Here is a 16,934-nt window from a genome sequence, read left to right as displayed (position 1 = left end):
TGTAATTTTATTGAATTTTAAAAATACCTCTGAATTTAACAGGAGTTACATCTAATTTTTTAAAACAGTGAGCTTTGTTGTAGATTACTAGTTTTCTATGAAGTTATGTTTGCATTTATTATTATGAATATCAATATCTTATTCATTAAGCAAATGTTTTTTGAGGACCTATTGTATGCCAAAGATAAAGTAGTGAAAAGGTGTAGACAAGGTCAGTGTGTACCCATGGAGCTTGTGTTCTGGAGGTGGAGGCCTTTTATCAGTTCATTTATCAGTTTCACCGGTGTGTATTACTTTGAAAAATTATTTGTAAAGTAAAAGTTTATGTCAGTATCTTTATTCACTTGTTTTTGCCTTGTTAGAAAAGATTTTATATGAGAGACATACTGAAAGCAGAAATCATATATTGCTCATTGCATTATTCTTTTAAAAGTGCTTTTGGTTATTATGTTCCCTTATTTTTTCCTTTTAATATCTATTTAGAGATTTTATCTTGGTGTACAATTTGCTATTTTGATTATAAATGGTATTTTACATATAGCACCTCAATTAATCTGCTTAATAAATTGTTTTCATTTTAGAAATCAGAAAGCTTATGAGGTAAAGGAACTCTCTCAAGCTAACACAGTCAGTCGCCAAGATTCCACTGAGAGACATCTCACTGGGAGGCTCTGCTCTATTAACTCTTTTTTGTTCTATACTGACTCTTAAGACTGATGCACAGGATTCCCGTTTTTCAAAAAATACTCTGGTCTTCCATTTAAACAACTTGCTTCTTAAATCTATATTCTATTAAAATCCATTAAGTTCTACTAAGGCACTTAACACGTGACAATTAAGGAGTGGGATGTGCTAATGGTTTACCCAGTCTTAAGAGTGGTATGGCTTGTGAGTCAGCAACGGGAAGTCAGGTGCTCTAAGTGATGGTAAGGATAGCATCTCAATGAGGCAGCATCTTCCCTGTGCAAATGTGGTGACCGGGGCAGGCCTGCTGTTGGCTGGCTGTTTCCTTTCAACTGGGATTACGTCCTCTTCACCACTTTCTGAACTGAGTGTTTTTAGTTACCTTTTTGAAAAGACATAATACAATTAAAGAATATTTGGCATTTTAAGGTTTTAATGTTGTAGATTCTATTTCCTTGCTTCTGTCAGGACCTATCATATTTATTGTTTTCTGTAAAAGAAATGAGTGACTTTTTGGCTTTAAATTCAATTTCACTGATTTCCTCTCCAAATTTCTTTCTGGAATATTATTAGTATATTTCTCTGTGAATAAAAACTTGAAGAAACTAGATATGTATAATACTTGAGGTTTTTTTCTTGTTTGACTTGCTCATTGATGTTATTCTACTTTCCTACTTATATTAATTATAAGAGACCTGCATACTTATTTTTAATCTCCTAAAGATGGAGCCATAGTTGTTGAGATTTTAAAGGACTCCTGCTGTCAGTGACTCTTTCACATCTCAGTAAATTTTCAGAAGATAATACTGCTCTAATTGGATGGCTTTCTTGGCTTCTTAAAGCTTCTTATTTTAACTATTTAGTTAAATTGACTTTTCACTTGGTGGGCTGTAGATGCAGGAGATAGAAATGACCAAAAATAAAAACTATCCTTGATTGTATTTTTATTCTGTATAATATCTCTAGCCCTACCAATTTAACACCTTGATGTTACAGACCTGCAGGAAAGTGTTGACAAAGATGATATTGATCTGTACATATTTCTGCCATCTGTGTCCACAGAAGAGATGGGGTGGCCCTCAGGATTGGGCTTCTCAATGTTTCAGTGGAAACTGCTTGTCTGGTTTCAAAAAATATAGGTGTACCTTACCAACTCCAGGCCTTTGAAAAGAGAGCAGAGTTGTCTGCTGTTCATTTCCTCTCTTGCTAAGATGTTTTATGCACTGATTTCCATTGTTATAGACACACACTGTGCAATAGAACTTTCTGAGATGATGTAAATGCTCTGTTTTTTGTGTGCTGTCCAATAAATACGGTATCCACTAACCACCTGTGACTTTTGAGCACTTGAAATGTGGCTAGTGTGACTGGGGAACTGAATTTAAAATTTTATTCAACTTGAATTCATTTAAATTTAAGTTAAATAGCCACAGATGACTAGTGGCTACCATATTGAACAGTAAAGTTTATAGATCATTATTCTGATAAAATGTGCTAAGTTTTTGATTCAAATATTTTATATTGTCAATCACTTGATTTAGTTTGGAATACAATATCCAACTGAGGAATAGGACTTAGGTGAGTTATCCTGAGTTTTCTTACTATAATTAGAACTACATTTTCCTTTAGATTTACATAAGAATAAAAACATGCAGATTGTGATTTCAGAATTGAAAGTAAAATGTGTTTTAGGTTGTTGTATCATGCCTGTTTTATTTGGAGTATTTGGGGTTCTAGTAAGAGATTGAAAATGAAAATGAAAGGTGAAAATACTATTTTGGAACCTTTCAGGGATTTTCTTCCATCCTACAAGAGAAAAGGGAAATACTGTTTGAATCAAAGCCTGGTTTGGTTTCAGAATTTTTATATTCTTGAAGACAGCCATAGTAATGTTTTGTTTTGTATTTTTAAAGTTTGGGTGAAAATACTGTGTTTATGACATCAGACTTCTTTGTGAAGTACAGATTAATTCAGACAATTTCTTTTGGAATCAGGGATGAAGAGTAATTATAATTAGTGCTGTAAAATTAATCTTTGACTAACCAGAGTTATGCCATCAGTTGAGGTCTGTGGTAAGTTTAGTGTTGTTAAATTGGACAAAATTAAGTCAGTTGTTTATAGTAAAGGAGTAAAAAATTCACAGGACGGGAAGTATGGCTTAGATTACAGAACATTATAATTTTGCTTAAATCTTTTTTAGAGAAATACAGCTTTTTGGAAAATTGATTAGTACAGTTGCCATTATGCATGTAGTTTAGCAAAATACAGTATACCATATTTACTGTTTTTTATAGTATTATGATTGTTAACTAACAACTGAATATTATTCATACCTTTGAGAAGGTATATTAAGCAATTCTTTGAAATTCTTTTTGTTCTTCTGAGGACCTCAGTCACTTTAGTCCCTCATTCTTCGCAGATGGTTTCTCCTCTCGTTCCTCACAGAACGTGAGCACACCCCCATTTTCTTACTCTTCTACAGTCATCAGCACTGATTCCAACCACCCCTTACATTACAGTGCAAAGTGTCCTGTTTCCTGAAAACACAGAACTTTCCATCTGTGCTTTTATCCATTCCTTTTTACCTTCTCACGGATCATGCATATCAATTTTGCTACTTGTTTCTTGTAATTTCTGCCTATTTTTACTGTTTGTTTTTTTCTATTTGTTTTGACGAGCTCAACCTTTCTCCATAATCAGTACAGTTACACATATAACAGAAGGGATTTCACCTTTCTAATCCTTCCTTCTTTCCTTCTCACCTAGTCTTCTTGAAAGAGCTGTTTAAATTTATTTTCTCTAATTCTTCTCTTCCTGGCATACTGTATTTTAATATGCCTTCCACATGATTTTGATGCATGCCGAACTAAAGTTGGAGAACCACTTCCCTAGTCTATACTTACAGGTCAATCAAGGAGCTCATTATTATTATAAATTAGGAGTACAGTTTATAGTATTTAGAATGTTAATGTACACTTACACTGGCACAGAGGAATCAGCTTTTGGTTGGGTGAGGTGGTGCTTAAACTTAGGAACAGTAATTGTTGGTGAATTAGATAGGATTAAGTTGGTCTGCGAGTGACAAAAAACCCAAATGGAATTTTTTTCCCTTATAAACAGGTAATTCAGGTTTGGTGAGTACATGGTTATCAAAGACCTAGGCTTCTTTACTGTTGTTGCTCTACCATGTCCAACACTGAACTTGTATTTCATGATTTAGTTTGGCTGCTGTGGCTATAGTCATCCCTTTCACATTCTAGTCAACAGGAAAGAAAAAAGGGCTCCTGTTTAAGAAACTTGCCAGCAGTTGCTCAGAACTTTAAGTCCCATTGACCAGAATTTAGACATTGGCCACACCCAGTTATGAGGGATCCTGGGAAATAAAGTTCTTATTTTAGGCAGCCACGTGTGAAGATATAATACAGTGGGTTCACTGTAGAGAAAGTGGGGAACATATATGGAGGAAAATTAAGGGCCTCTCCCACAATAAATTCTGGGAGCTTTGGTTGGCACAGTCACTAAGCATTGAATGTTTATTAAGTAATGCATTATCTTATGGTAGCTGTAGGAAAAGGAGGGAGATTGGAAGGTAGGGGGACAGAATTACAAAAAATTCAAATCTATTCCTTAGCTCTCTAAGATATTACATTTACTTGGTGCCATCAGACATGTAGTCGTAAGTTATAGAACAATGCAGGAATCAGGGTGTAAGTAGAGAGGGAACATACACTTAAGGTTTATTTTTAGAGAGGAGCATTCCTAGAAGACTGGAATTTTGGGAAAACAGATTTGAAGAAGAGGATTGACATACTTTTAGGTAAATAGAGCACTTCATGCAAGATGATAATCACTGTTGAACACTCTTACTACTTTTGCAAGAGTCTTGAGACTGAGGAAGGAATTGTAATAGACAACCCCTATGATAAATCTTTATTGGCTAGGATAGTCTGGTCTGTTATTAATCTTAATATATGATAAGTAATAGCCTTGTTATTTATTAATTTATCTCAACTGACATTGACTGCTATTTATAGTAGTTCCCTCAGTTTTGAAAAAGATAAAAGTTTGTTTTCTAATTTGTATGTGGTAATTAAAACCATTATAACCTATGACTGCCCCAATTGAATAATTTTATAGAAAGAAAGTAGGTAAATTTAGTGAGTGGAGAAAAAGAAACCTAGATGCCATAGAAGAGAGAAGGAGGGGAGTAAGCTTTGAGGGTTACAAAAACAGTGGAGAGAATCAGTCAGGAAACATAGAGGTTTGGCAAAGAGTTTACTGATGTCTTAAAAACATTTAAAAAGGAATTAATGTATATTTTTAATACAATTTTGTATTTTTTCACTTAGTATTGTAGTGTGGACATTTTTCTTGTCATAAAAAATTTATTATTTAAAAATGTGATTTTAAAAATTGCATAATATTCCATGGTTTGGATTTACCATAAATGATTTACCCATTTCCTATTGTAATATATTTAAGTTGCTCATAAAATTTTTGTTACTCTAAACAAAGTGAAAATAAACTATATATTTAATAAGTGATTAGTGAACATAAAAACTACATGTTAGGATATTTAGTATTATAGGAGAGAACTTTGAAGTAGCAGAAATAACATTTTGAGAGTTTTTTCCTAAGAAAAGAAAGAATAATGGAATCAAGTAATACCTTATAAAATTTGGGCTTTTGTCATCTGTCAAAGAAAGTTAAAGCAATATACAATATTGTTGACTTACGCAAACTAATACAGTAGGATAAATATGGATAATTTACATTTCCTTTCTTAAATGTATAAATGCTCTAAGCTTCAGACATTTACTGGTATCTACATCATATTGATTTTTGAGCAGTGAAATAACATTTTATTTTTATTTGGAACACATCTTTCACTTTCAGTAGATTTATTCTTTTCTAATAAAGTATTAACGTATAAGTGATTATGTTTAGAAAACAAGTTTTTAAAAAGTTGTGTTCAAATATGCACATAATTTCACTAGGCTTACTATTCTCTTGATTTGCAGGCCTTTTTGCAAATGTGTAATCTGCCTATCAAAGTAGTTTGTAAGGCAAATGCAGAATATATGTCTCCATCTGGTAAGTTTTTTTTCTTTTCTGCCATTATAATTGATAAACCTGCAGTGCTAGTCCAGCTTTTACCTAGTTTTTTTAAATGCCTATATTTTTAGTTTACCTTTTGAAGAATTTCCCCATGGTTTTATAAAGTAAAATTGCAAACTTGACAATATTGTGGTGGGCATGTCTATGCGTTTCAGCTCTATGGTCAGAGAGGGTTACTGGAAAGTTAAGGAATTGTTTTAAATATTAAGAAAATACAAAGTCTCATATTTTGCCTGTCTTTTTTACATGGGACTGTTTCCTCTTCACAAAAAAAATTTTAATATTAATGAATCCATCTATTATTAAACAAACTTTTCTACATTATATTCTCCCATTGTAAAGATGGAAGAAGAGAGATTGTGAAATAATTAACTTGTCATAGATCTTAATGTCATCTCTGAATGTTTTTGGTTTTTAATTCTTTTTGTTTTAACAGATTTTAAGATACTTTTTATTAAAGTTTTAGCCTTTCTGCTATTTTTCATAATCAGTATTGCCTTTCTGTGTGTCATGTATTAGTAAAGTACAGTTTTAAATAAATAGATTCAGATAATTTTTAATATAAAATATAATGCCACAAAGCTGGTAAGTAAATGTTAAATAGAATTGATATGGATTATTATAACTATGGTTATAGACTTTTTTTAATCTTCACCTGAGAACATGTTTTTAGAGAGAGGAAGGGGGTAGGGGAGGAGAGAGAAACATCTATATGAGAGAGAAACATCAATTGGTTGCCTCTTGTACATGCTGCAACCAAGGATCTAACACAAAACCTAGGTATGTGCTCTGACCAGGAATCAAATCCGCAGTCTTTTGGTGTATGGGATGGGCTCCAACCAGCTGAACCAACCCCGACCAGGGCTGTTGTGAAAGATTTTTAAAGCAGAGAGTATCATGAAATAGTCAGAGGACCACTTGGCTAAGTGTTAGGAAATTTTTAGTTTAATATATCTTTACTGATTTCAGAGAGAGGAAGGGAGAGGGAGAGAGAGAGATAGAAACATCAGTGATGAGAGAGTCATTGATCGGCTGCAGCCCACAACCCGGGCATGTACCCTGACCGGGAATCGAACCCCGATCGCCTGGATCCTAGGTCGACGCTCAACCGCTGAGCCACGCCCGGCTGGGCGGAAATTTTTAGTTTAATCTTTCTGTGACTTTGTCACACAGTAACAGTGTCTTTGGGAAATTTGACATCTCTTTTTTGAGCCCTGGTGACCTCATCTGTAATATGAGATGATTGGAATAGATGATATCCAAGGTCTTTTCTTTTTCTAATATTCTCTAAATCTACATACTTGCTTGGCAACATCTTCTTGTTTTCTTTAGAAATAAAAGTTCTAAAAATGATTATTCTGCCTAAAGTGAGAAAAGGTACCCTTAGTTTTCTTTTATAACCTTTTTTTGGTTCCAGAGGATAACTTTCTTACTGTGCTTTTGCCTAATAAGGATATAATAGGGATGTAACATTGGCTCTACTTTAAGTCAGGCAAGTAACAAAAAACATTGTTCACTTCTAATTTGTTGCCTTTTATATGTCGCTTTATATTTAGAGGTATATAACTACTCAATTTACTACCTACACTGCTTCCCTGTTTCAGAATCTATATCCCTGAAAGTATTTTTAAGAAAAGAAATAAAATGAAATCTCTTCCAAGAACTCCAGACTGGTTATTAAAAATGAGAATATACTTGGCTCTCAGAATGTTACACCCCAGAAATACCCTTTAGTCTAGGCATTCATTAATAAATAGTTTTCATCCTAAGATTATTTTATCTCAGAGGACCTGCCCTAAAATACAATATGACCAAATGCTTATCCAGATAAGAAATTTTTTTTTTTTATTGCAAGATTTATAAAGCAGTAGAAGAACAGGAATTCATTGTTTCTATATTGGTAACATGGATATGTCTTCTAAATACATGTATTGAGTTGTTGTGTTCCAAAAGGCCTGGCTTTCCTTTGTAATGTGTTACCCTATGGATGCAGATGAAGCTTTTGTTGGTGCCACGCACCTCATCCATTACCCTCAGGCTGACTGAGCCAGAGAGGAGTGAATCTATTGAAAAGGACCGTGAAGAAGCCTGCTGTTAATGTGAACTCTGTTTGAACTAGGCCTGACAGCAAGGCTTATTCTCTAGTTTTTGGGGTAAACTTTATTGCTGTTTTGTTCTCATCATCTCTGATAATCTCATCAACTATTTGTATTTATAAGAATTAAATAATTTGTCAATGTGACATTTATTTAGAGAAACCAGTTTTTGTAAATATCCTACTTGTTCTTTTCTCCCATATGTGTTGGGAACATACTTTCTATTATAATTCATAAACTAACATACCTTCAAGGATTGTTAATTCTTTTAATTCCTGATATTTCTGATTCAAAGACATTTATTAATATACCATTATGTAATTAAAATAATTGACCTTAATGAGTATCTGAGACTTGAAAATAGAAGATACAAAAGGAAGACTTCTTAAATGTAGTTTAAAATATGGATTAATTCATTGTAACCTGAAGAGAAGGCCCAGTTGAATTTCTTTGAAATCTGTCAGTGGTCATGAACTGGTATCTGGGCTTGATTCATGTAATTTGAATAATTAATATTTACAACTATAGAGTGATTTATTAGTGTTACCTCTGAAAAGGGAATATTGTGATCTGTTATTACATATGTGAGAACTCTAGAAATGAATAATTTGAATAGTTCTTTTGTCTTTTGTTTTAAAATTAGCAAATCAGTTTAAAATTTCATAGAATTTAACTAATTTTCAAAAGTTATAGTTTTATGAAATTCTGTATTAATAAAATATATCCCACTTTTGTGTTACTTTTCTATGTTTATTAGGATAAATTTTAACATACCCAAAGTGTTTTCATACATTTTTTTTTCCTCAACAGGTAAAGTACCTTTTATTCATGTAGGAAATCAAGTAGTATCAGAACTTGGTCCAATAGTCCAATTCGTTAAAGCCAAGGTAATAAAAAAAGATATTAAATGCATTTGATCACAGCCACTCTTAAGTCATTCATCATTTTTTAGCATGTCTTAACATTTACATTGATTTTAACCTAGTTTTATAAAATGCCAATATAAACTACTGGAGAAATATTTCTAAAGTGTAAGGCTTTTTTTTAATCATGCAAATCAATGGCAAACAAGGTAATTTGATCTTTACAAAATAGACAATATTCTAACTTACGCTTATGAGAATTTTGGTCGTAAATGAAAACTGTTAGGTTGTTAAAAATGTCAAGTTAACCTTTGAGAAGGGAGATTAGGATCTGTTTAGAAGTTGAATGTATTAATTTATCCATTCGAATTATTTAGCTTATATTTTAATAGTTATTAAAGGACAACCTCCATTAACATTTTGGCAAAAATCCCTCCAGACTTTTCTCTTTGTATATATAGAAAAACATAGTTCATAGTATTATTAGTTATTTTGCAAATCATCAATAGCTTTGGAAATTCTTCCATGTTAATGACTATATGTGTGTGTGTGTGTGTGTGTGTGTATGTGTATATATATTACCCTTTTAAATTTATAATATTCTATTATATGGATATTTATAATTTTTAAGTCTTTACTGATGGACACTTAACTTGTTGCCAATTTTTTGCTGTTATTGAGTACTAAGATAAATATTCTTGTACTTACACCTTTGTACATTTGTCATACTATTTCCTTAGGATACATTCCTAAGAGTGATATTGCAATGTTATAGGATATGCATTTTTAAGATCTTAAAACAGATTGCCAGATGGAACTAAAGGTTATATAATTTTATGCATTCACTCATTACTATAGTGTATTAGAATTTAAAAATTAGTATCTATTTCCCTATACCTTTATTTATCTTTGACCACTTTATAAGCAATGCATGTCAACCTTTTAGCATTTATTTTATAATAAGGTTTACTGACCATTCTTGTTTTCTTCTTTTGCGAAATAGTTGATAATGTAATTTTATCCATTGAAAGAATCATTTTTATAATGACAAATACTACTTATTAACATTTTGTAGCAATAGAATATTACCTATTTTTTAATATAAAATAAGTTTTTTCAGAAGCATATTGGAAATTAATCCATTGGACATTTGCTGTAAAAAGATTGATGTTATGTTACTTGGTAGTAGCATAACTGAAAGTTTTTGTATATTTAATATGATGCTCTTAAATTTTTTTAAATTCCCTTTAGGGCCATTCTCTTAGTGATGGGTTGGATGAAGTCCAGAAAGCAGAAATGAAAGCCTACATGGAATTAGTCAACAATATGCTGTTGACTGCAGAGGTATAATAGAAAATAATAGGTCTTAAAAATGAGCTTTTTCTCTCATAAAAGATACTCTTTTCTTATGGTTATTTTAAAGTTATTGAGAAACTGGAAAACAGGCAATTGTAGGGTGAGGATGCTGACTCAGATTGTTTGATCGTTATCTTCGAACAAACTGCCTGACGTTTTCAGTTCTAATTTTTCTGTGTGTAAAAAGGAGTGATTCTTGCTCACTTATTATTTTACTTTGGCCTTGTAAAGTGTACTTAAATAATATCTATAAAATTCTTTAATGGTATTTAGAGATGTGCTAAATGAATAAGAAATATTTTTATTAAGTACCACCATTAAATTTAATAATTATATATAGCAACATTAGTGAAGGAGAAAACCTCTCACATGTGACTTTTATAAAGTTGGCTTATAAAAAATTACCATGGCAAGAAATAACTTTATTTTTATCCATTTTCTCTTTGGTATTCTAAAGTTTTAGTGATTGTTTCTTTTGTTCCTAGTTGTATCTTCAGTGGTGTGATGAAGCTACAGTAGGGGAGGTGAGTGGTTCTGCAGCATTTATCTTAATTAAAATTTAATGAGAAAACACTTTTGCTCAGAATTGTAAGTCCCTGCTCATGAATGAAACATTGTGGTTTATACCATTAGTGATACAGTTTTTCACTTACTTTAATTTTGCTTGCACATACATTTTAGGGAAGCTATGTGTCATTGTTTGATATAACTGGTTGCAAAGTACATAAAAGTTTATATATATTTTAAAGGGAATGTTTTAAAATTTTAATTTTTAAGATTGCATGCTCTGTATTTTTTTCAGATTGCTCTGTTTGTGTTCTCCGACAGTATATTTCCCTTAGAATTCTATTTGTAAAAAGAGGCTTTGTTTTTAGAAAGAATCATGTTTTTAACAAAATCTTTTGCTTTAGATCACACTTGCTAGGTATGGGTCTCCTTACCCTTGGCCCCTGAATCATATTTTGGCCTATCAGAAACAGTGGGAAGTCAAACGTAAGATGAAAGCTATTGGATGGGGTAACAAGACTCTGGACCAGGTAAGTTCATATTAAAGTTCACAAAACCCTAATTCACTTAAGATAAACCTCTAAAGTATTAAAATATTCATTTTTTTATGTTGATAGCCCTTTAAAAAATTCCAGCATAATAAAAAAACTAACAAAACATTTATTCTTATTTTCTTTGACATGAAGTAGTTTTATAAAAATCACATGCTTATTGTAAAACAAATTATATAATGTAGAAAAGTTCAAAAAGGAAATAAAAGTGGCTTGAAATGCCCCTGTTAACTATTTGGAGAACATTTTTCTAGATGTGTCTTGATAACATTTTCCTTAAATTGGATCATATTATACCTACCATTCTATAACCTGATGTTTTTTCCATTCAACAATACATTGTGGGCATCTTTGATGCCGATAAATATTGATCTGCAACATCAGGGCTTAAAAAAAGAAAATCTGTTAAATACAGTGCTTAATATGTCTCTTTTTAAATTTTGGTTTTAAATTTATTGAAGTAGCAAGATTAAAAAATATAAATTTTGTCAAGGTCATGAGTTTGAATATCATTACACTAATTAACGTCTCTTTTACAAGGCTGCCCCTAGTCCTGGCCAGCCAGCTCACTTCCGTGTGCCGCTGGCCATGTGTGGGACTGGATTGGGTGGATGGGCAGGGGTGGAGCAAATGAAATCCATCTCCACTAGTGGAAGAACCGCTGAAATGCTTTGGCTCATGGTGGGTCAGCAGTGCCATTTTTATGAAGCAGATTTTTAAATATATAAAAAACCATTTCAATATATAGATTCAGGAAAACAATTTTTGTAGGGAGTGCAGTTTGGAAGTAAAAACTTTCTTGTTAGTAATCCTTATAAGTAACTTAATTGTACTTGTATTTAAAGGAAATAAGCTCTCAAATTTTCTTTGTATTTCTCATATAGAAAGTATTATTTATATTTTATATGTGACCTATATCCAATTTAAATGTATTACAAGATTACCTAAATTTATATTTTTGTTATAAACTGTAATATAAATTGTTTTAGACACATTTTATGGTTTTGCTAATATTTTTCTTTGGGGTCTATTGCCTGTATTAGGTCTTAGAAGATGTTGACCAGTGCTGTCAAGCTCTTTCTCAAAGGCTGGGAACACAACCATATTTCTTCAATAAGCAGTAAGAAATTTTTAATTTTTTTAAGTTAGTTTCTTTTCTATATTGTTAGGTTACAAACTTATCATAGAGGAATTGTTTTTTCACGAAATATTTGTGAAAAGATTTAGCTGTATTTTCTCCTTTTTATAATATTGTGCTAGTAATTATTTTAATATAATGTAGATTGGTGATGCCCCATTTATAGACCATTAGTAGTGAGGTAGATAAATTTCATTTTTTTGTTATATAAATTAAAGGGGGGAAAAACCCCTAGAAAAATTTTTGTTGAAGCCATCTTCATGATTATGTCTCTTTTAGAAGCTAAGTTACTTTAACAGTGGTCAAATTAAAATGAAGTCATAATGTTAATATATGATTGGGTAAACAGGTATCATATTGTTGTCCTGGCACCACAGTGAAGTCCTCTGTGCTTTGACAGCATTCTGTTTATGCATCTATTAAAAAGCCCTTACTAAATTGTATTGTGGTAATTTGCGTTTTGTGTCCATGCCTTAGAATATCTTTCTTGTTTTTATATCTGTAACATCTGGCACAGGTCTGGCACATTGGAGACCTGCTATATTTATGTAGTGAACAAATTAATTAATAAAATGAATATGATCAATCACACGTATATTATTTTAACACCTTTTAATAATACTACTTCAAAAAACAAGTCACACATTTAGCAAATCATAGTTTAAAATATTTATTTTCAGATCTTATAATGAACTCTTAAAACAATAAATTCTATCAAGTTGGGGTAGGATTTCTTTCTTTCTGTGACTTTTTTCTTTTAAGTAGATGAATAAAATGTTTTTAAAATAGTATATATCCTACCATACAAGTTAAACACTATTTAAGTTACTCTCATTTCTACTTTTGTTTTAGGCCTACTGAACTAGATGCACTGGTATTTGGCCATCTGTACACCATTCTCACCACACAGTTGACCAATGATGAACTTTCTGAGAAGGTGAAAAACTATAGCAACCTTCTTGCTTTTTGTAGAAGAATTGAACAGCACTATTTCGAAGATGGTGGTAAAGGCAGCTCATCTATCAGATTGTCTTAGAGTTATGTGTTAATTTAGTTATTGTTAAAAAAAATTTAACTTTTGAAATATGTGTTACTTGAATGATATGATAATGGTATCAGAATTTTAAAACCAAAACACTGCTTTTTGAAACCTCAAAACAAATTGTATAATTTATCTTATACATGTACTTTATACTGTTGTTTATGTATACATTGAAATCATTCTGAGTGACTTCATTTGATATGTTATACCGTATATCTTGAAATTTTTGTTGTCTTGAAACTTGTATGCATATAAAAATAAACCTTAAACAACTGGATGGCTGGTGTTCTTACTTGATCTTTCTGAAAGCTACTCTCTGAGCTTTATACATGGAGTAAACTGTGTCTTTTCTCAGGCAAGTAATGTGTGTCCCTACTCCCAAGGTTATTTTGCTGGATACATGGTAAACCTGGTCACAGGAAAATGTTCTTAATAGGTATGTGCTTGGCAAATGTGAATGATTACAAGGTGATTAAATCCTGAAACAGATTCCATTCTTCATATCTAAGCGTAATAGACTTTGGGTGGTGAACACACAATACAGTGTACAGATGATGTGTTGTAGGATTGTGCACCTGAAACCTGTATCATTTTGTTAACCAGTGTCACCCCAATAAATTCAATAAAAAGGAAAAAATTTTTTAAAAGTTAATTGAATTTAAAAACATTTCACCAGAGCAGCTATAATTTGTATTTGATAAAGGGATAGTTTCAAGGACTTTAGTTTTTGAAACTTTTTATTTTGAGACAAGAATATTTTAATAATGCTGTTTTATTCCTTTTATGGGGAAGGGAGGATAGTTTTCACAGAAGTCTCAACAAGAGTTTATATGTAAGCACTAAGGATTATATGTCCCTTTCAAATTTTCTAATATTTTACATAAAACCAGGGGTGTTATAAAGAGTCAGATGTAAAAATCATTTCTTGAAAATTTGTAGAATAATAGTACTTTCATATTTTCTTTTTAGGTACCAAGCATTTTTAACTCAGTTAATCCTTACAAAAACACTGCAAAGGTTATTATCCCCAGTTCACAGAAGAGGCAATGGAGACAGAAAGGGTAATACCTTGCCCAAGCTCCTAGAGTTGTAAGTGGTAGAGTTGGAATTCAAACCCAGGCAGTCTGGCATCTGTTTGGCTTTTAAGGAACACTATACTTTTTTTTAAGATTATAAATTTATACCATATAAGGGGCATTTTATAGTCTTCTTAGTCTAAATCCCACATAAACTTTGGGTACTCTCTTTGGATTACAATGTTATTTATTATAGCTTTCCTGAACTAATTTTGTAATGTGTATTATTATTAAAATAAAAATGCCAAGTTACCTGTTTTTGCACAATTTTTATGACAGGTATGTATATACTTAATCCTCACCTAAGGATATATTTTTTCATTGATTTTTAGATAGAGGAAGGGAGAAACAGAGAAACATCGACCAGTTGCCTCCCATTCACGCCCTGACTAGGGATCCAACCAGCAACATAGGTATGTGCCCTGACCAGGAATCAGACCAGCAACTCATACATTAAAATTAATTCAATATGGACCATACACTTAAATGATATAAGAACTAAATAACACTTCTAAAAAAAATAGAAGAAAATCTTTAGAATTTTGGATTAGGCAAAGATTTTTTAGATACTACAACAAAAGCATAATCCATAAAAGAAAGACTTAATATACTGGACTTCATCAAAATTAAAAATTTCTGCTCTTCCAAAGACACCACTGAGAAATGAAAAGACGCCATAAACTGGGAGTAAAGTAGTATCTATTATTTGAACATAGGCTCTGATTAAATATACATATTATTAAATTTTATACATATTATAAAATTTTTTAAAGGTATAAATAATAAGCCAATAGTAGAGATAAAATGACCTCATTAAAATACCTCGATTCGAAAGAAGGAAGAGTTAAAAGAAATTAGAACAAGTATAATAGATGATACCTGGCAAAATGTTTTAATTCATGTGAAAGGGGAGAAGGGATCAGGTGGGGGCTTAGTAAGTCTTTCTTGCAGCTGATGCTGGTCTCCAAGGGACCTCAAAGGAAACTTTCTCAGATTCCCATGTCTCCAGTTTTTTGTGTGTGTGAATTTCCTGTCCTTGGAGAAGAGCCTGTGAGTGAGGGTGAATTCTTTTTGTCTGTGGCCCCCAGAGTTTTAATAGTCTTCTATTAGCCCACACTCAACTTTTACCCATTAGTTAATTTTAGCCAAGTTCTCCTTACCATTGTCATTTAGCATGTTTTAGGTAAACAAGTGCTCATGTTCCTTCTCTCAGACTTTGGGTTAGTTGGCCCTGTAACCTCTGGTTTCAAGAACTGGGGTGAATTTGCAGATTGGTGTTCATTATTATTGTAAGGGTGGAAGCAATACTCTTTTTAGCTTTCTACATTATTATTATTATTTAGTGGTTAAAACAACACCCACTTATCTCTTAGTCTGTAGGTAAGAAGCCCAGGCATGGCGTAGCTGATTCCTTTCTCAGGGTCTTCTAAGGTTGAGATCTAAGTGCCAGCTATACTGAGTTCTTTTCTGGAGCCAGGAGAAAAGAATCTGCTTCCAAGACCACTTAGGTTGCTGGCATAATTCAGTTCCTTGCGTCTGTAAGACAGGTTTCATTACCTTGCTGGCTCTCAGCTGGACACAGCTCCAAGTTCTTAGGGAAGGCCCACATTCCTGCTCTGTGGCCCCACCCATTTCAAAACAGAGGGGCTCCCCCATAATCACTCTCAGGCTCTGAGTCTCTCACTGGCAAGTCAGCTTTCTACATTTTAAAGTGGGAAATCTGAAAATCTAGGTTGCTTCTTATTCTTGAGATAACTGTTCATTTAGAATGAAAAATGCTGACTTTTTAAACAGGTTTTATTATGAAAAGTTTCAAACAGAAGAAGAGAAAACGAAAAGAACTCTATGTACTTAGGACCCACTACCTGACTTCAACAGTCACCAATTCAGGACAGTCTATACTTCCATTCTTTTTTATATGATTGCTTTATTTAATAATACATGTTACAATAAATTCATGTAAGTCTGCTTTTAAGATGTAATATGCGCTGGTGAGGGTGTGGAGAAAGGGGGACCCTAGTACACTGCTGTTGGGGATGCAGACTGGTGTAGCCACTACGGAAAACAGTATGGAGGTTCCTCAAAAAATTAAAAATAGAGCCGCCTTTTGACGCAGTGATTCCACTCCTAGGAATGTATCCTAAGAATCCTGAAACATTCATCAGAAAGAATATATGTATCCCGATGTTCATAGCAGCACAGTTTACAATAGCTAAGATCTGGAAACAGCCCAAGTGCCCTCAGTAGATGAGTGGATAAAAAAGCCGTGGGACATTCACACCATGGAATACTACGCAGCTGTAAAGAAGGATCTCGTACCCTTTGGGACAGTATGGATGGACCTGGAGAGTATTATGCTAAGTGAAATAAGCCAGGCAGCGAAGGACAAACATCACATGATCTCACTTATACGTGGAATCTAAAGAACTTAATAAACTGATGAACAGAATAGATTCAATGACATGGAAGCATAGATCAGACTGACGAATGTCAGAGGGATGGA

General features: G+C 32.6%; 1 protein-coding gene across 4 annotated transcripts in view; it reads left to right on the top strand.

Annotated features, from left to right (window-relative positions):
- The window catches only part of MTX2 (metaxin 2), a 47,239-nt gene extending 32,842 nt beyond the window's left edge, over nt 1–14,397 (top strand). For 2 of the 4 annotated variants that reach the window (XM_081143336.1, XM_081143339.1), the window contains 7 exons: nt 5,706–5,778; nt 8,709–8,785; nt 10,013–10,105; nt 10,603–10,641; nt 11,029–11,154; nt 12,219–12,295; nt 13,166–14,397. In XM_081143336.1, coding sequence (XP_080999462.1) covers nt 5,706–5,778; nt 8,709–8,785; nt 10,013–10,105; nt 10,603–10,641; nt 11,029–11,154; nt 12,219–12,295; nt 13,166–13,349 — 669 coding nt within the window. In that variant the 3' untranslated portion in view covers nt 13,350–14,397. Of the gene's footprint in view, nt 1–2,225; nt 2,263–5,705; nt 5,779–8,708; nt 8,786–10,012; nt 10,106–10,602; nt 10,642–11,028; nt 11,155–12,218; nt 12,296–13,165 lie in introns of all 4 variants that reach the window. The other 2 variants (XM_081143337.1, XM_081143338.1) reach the window with 2 other exon arrangements.
- Nucleotides 14,398–16,934: the final 2,537 nt, after the last annotated feature.

This window comes from Miniopterus schreibersii (genome assembly GCF_964146895.1).
Source record: "Miniopterus schreibersii genome assembly, chromosome: 7".
Classification (NCBI taxonomy): Eukaryota; Metazoa; Chordata; class Mammalia; order Chiroptera; family Miniopteridae; genus Miniopterus; species Miniopterus schreibersii.
This window is presented reverse-complemented; position numbering and strand designations above follow the sequence as displayed.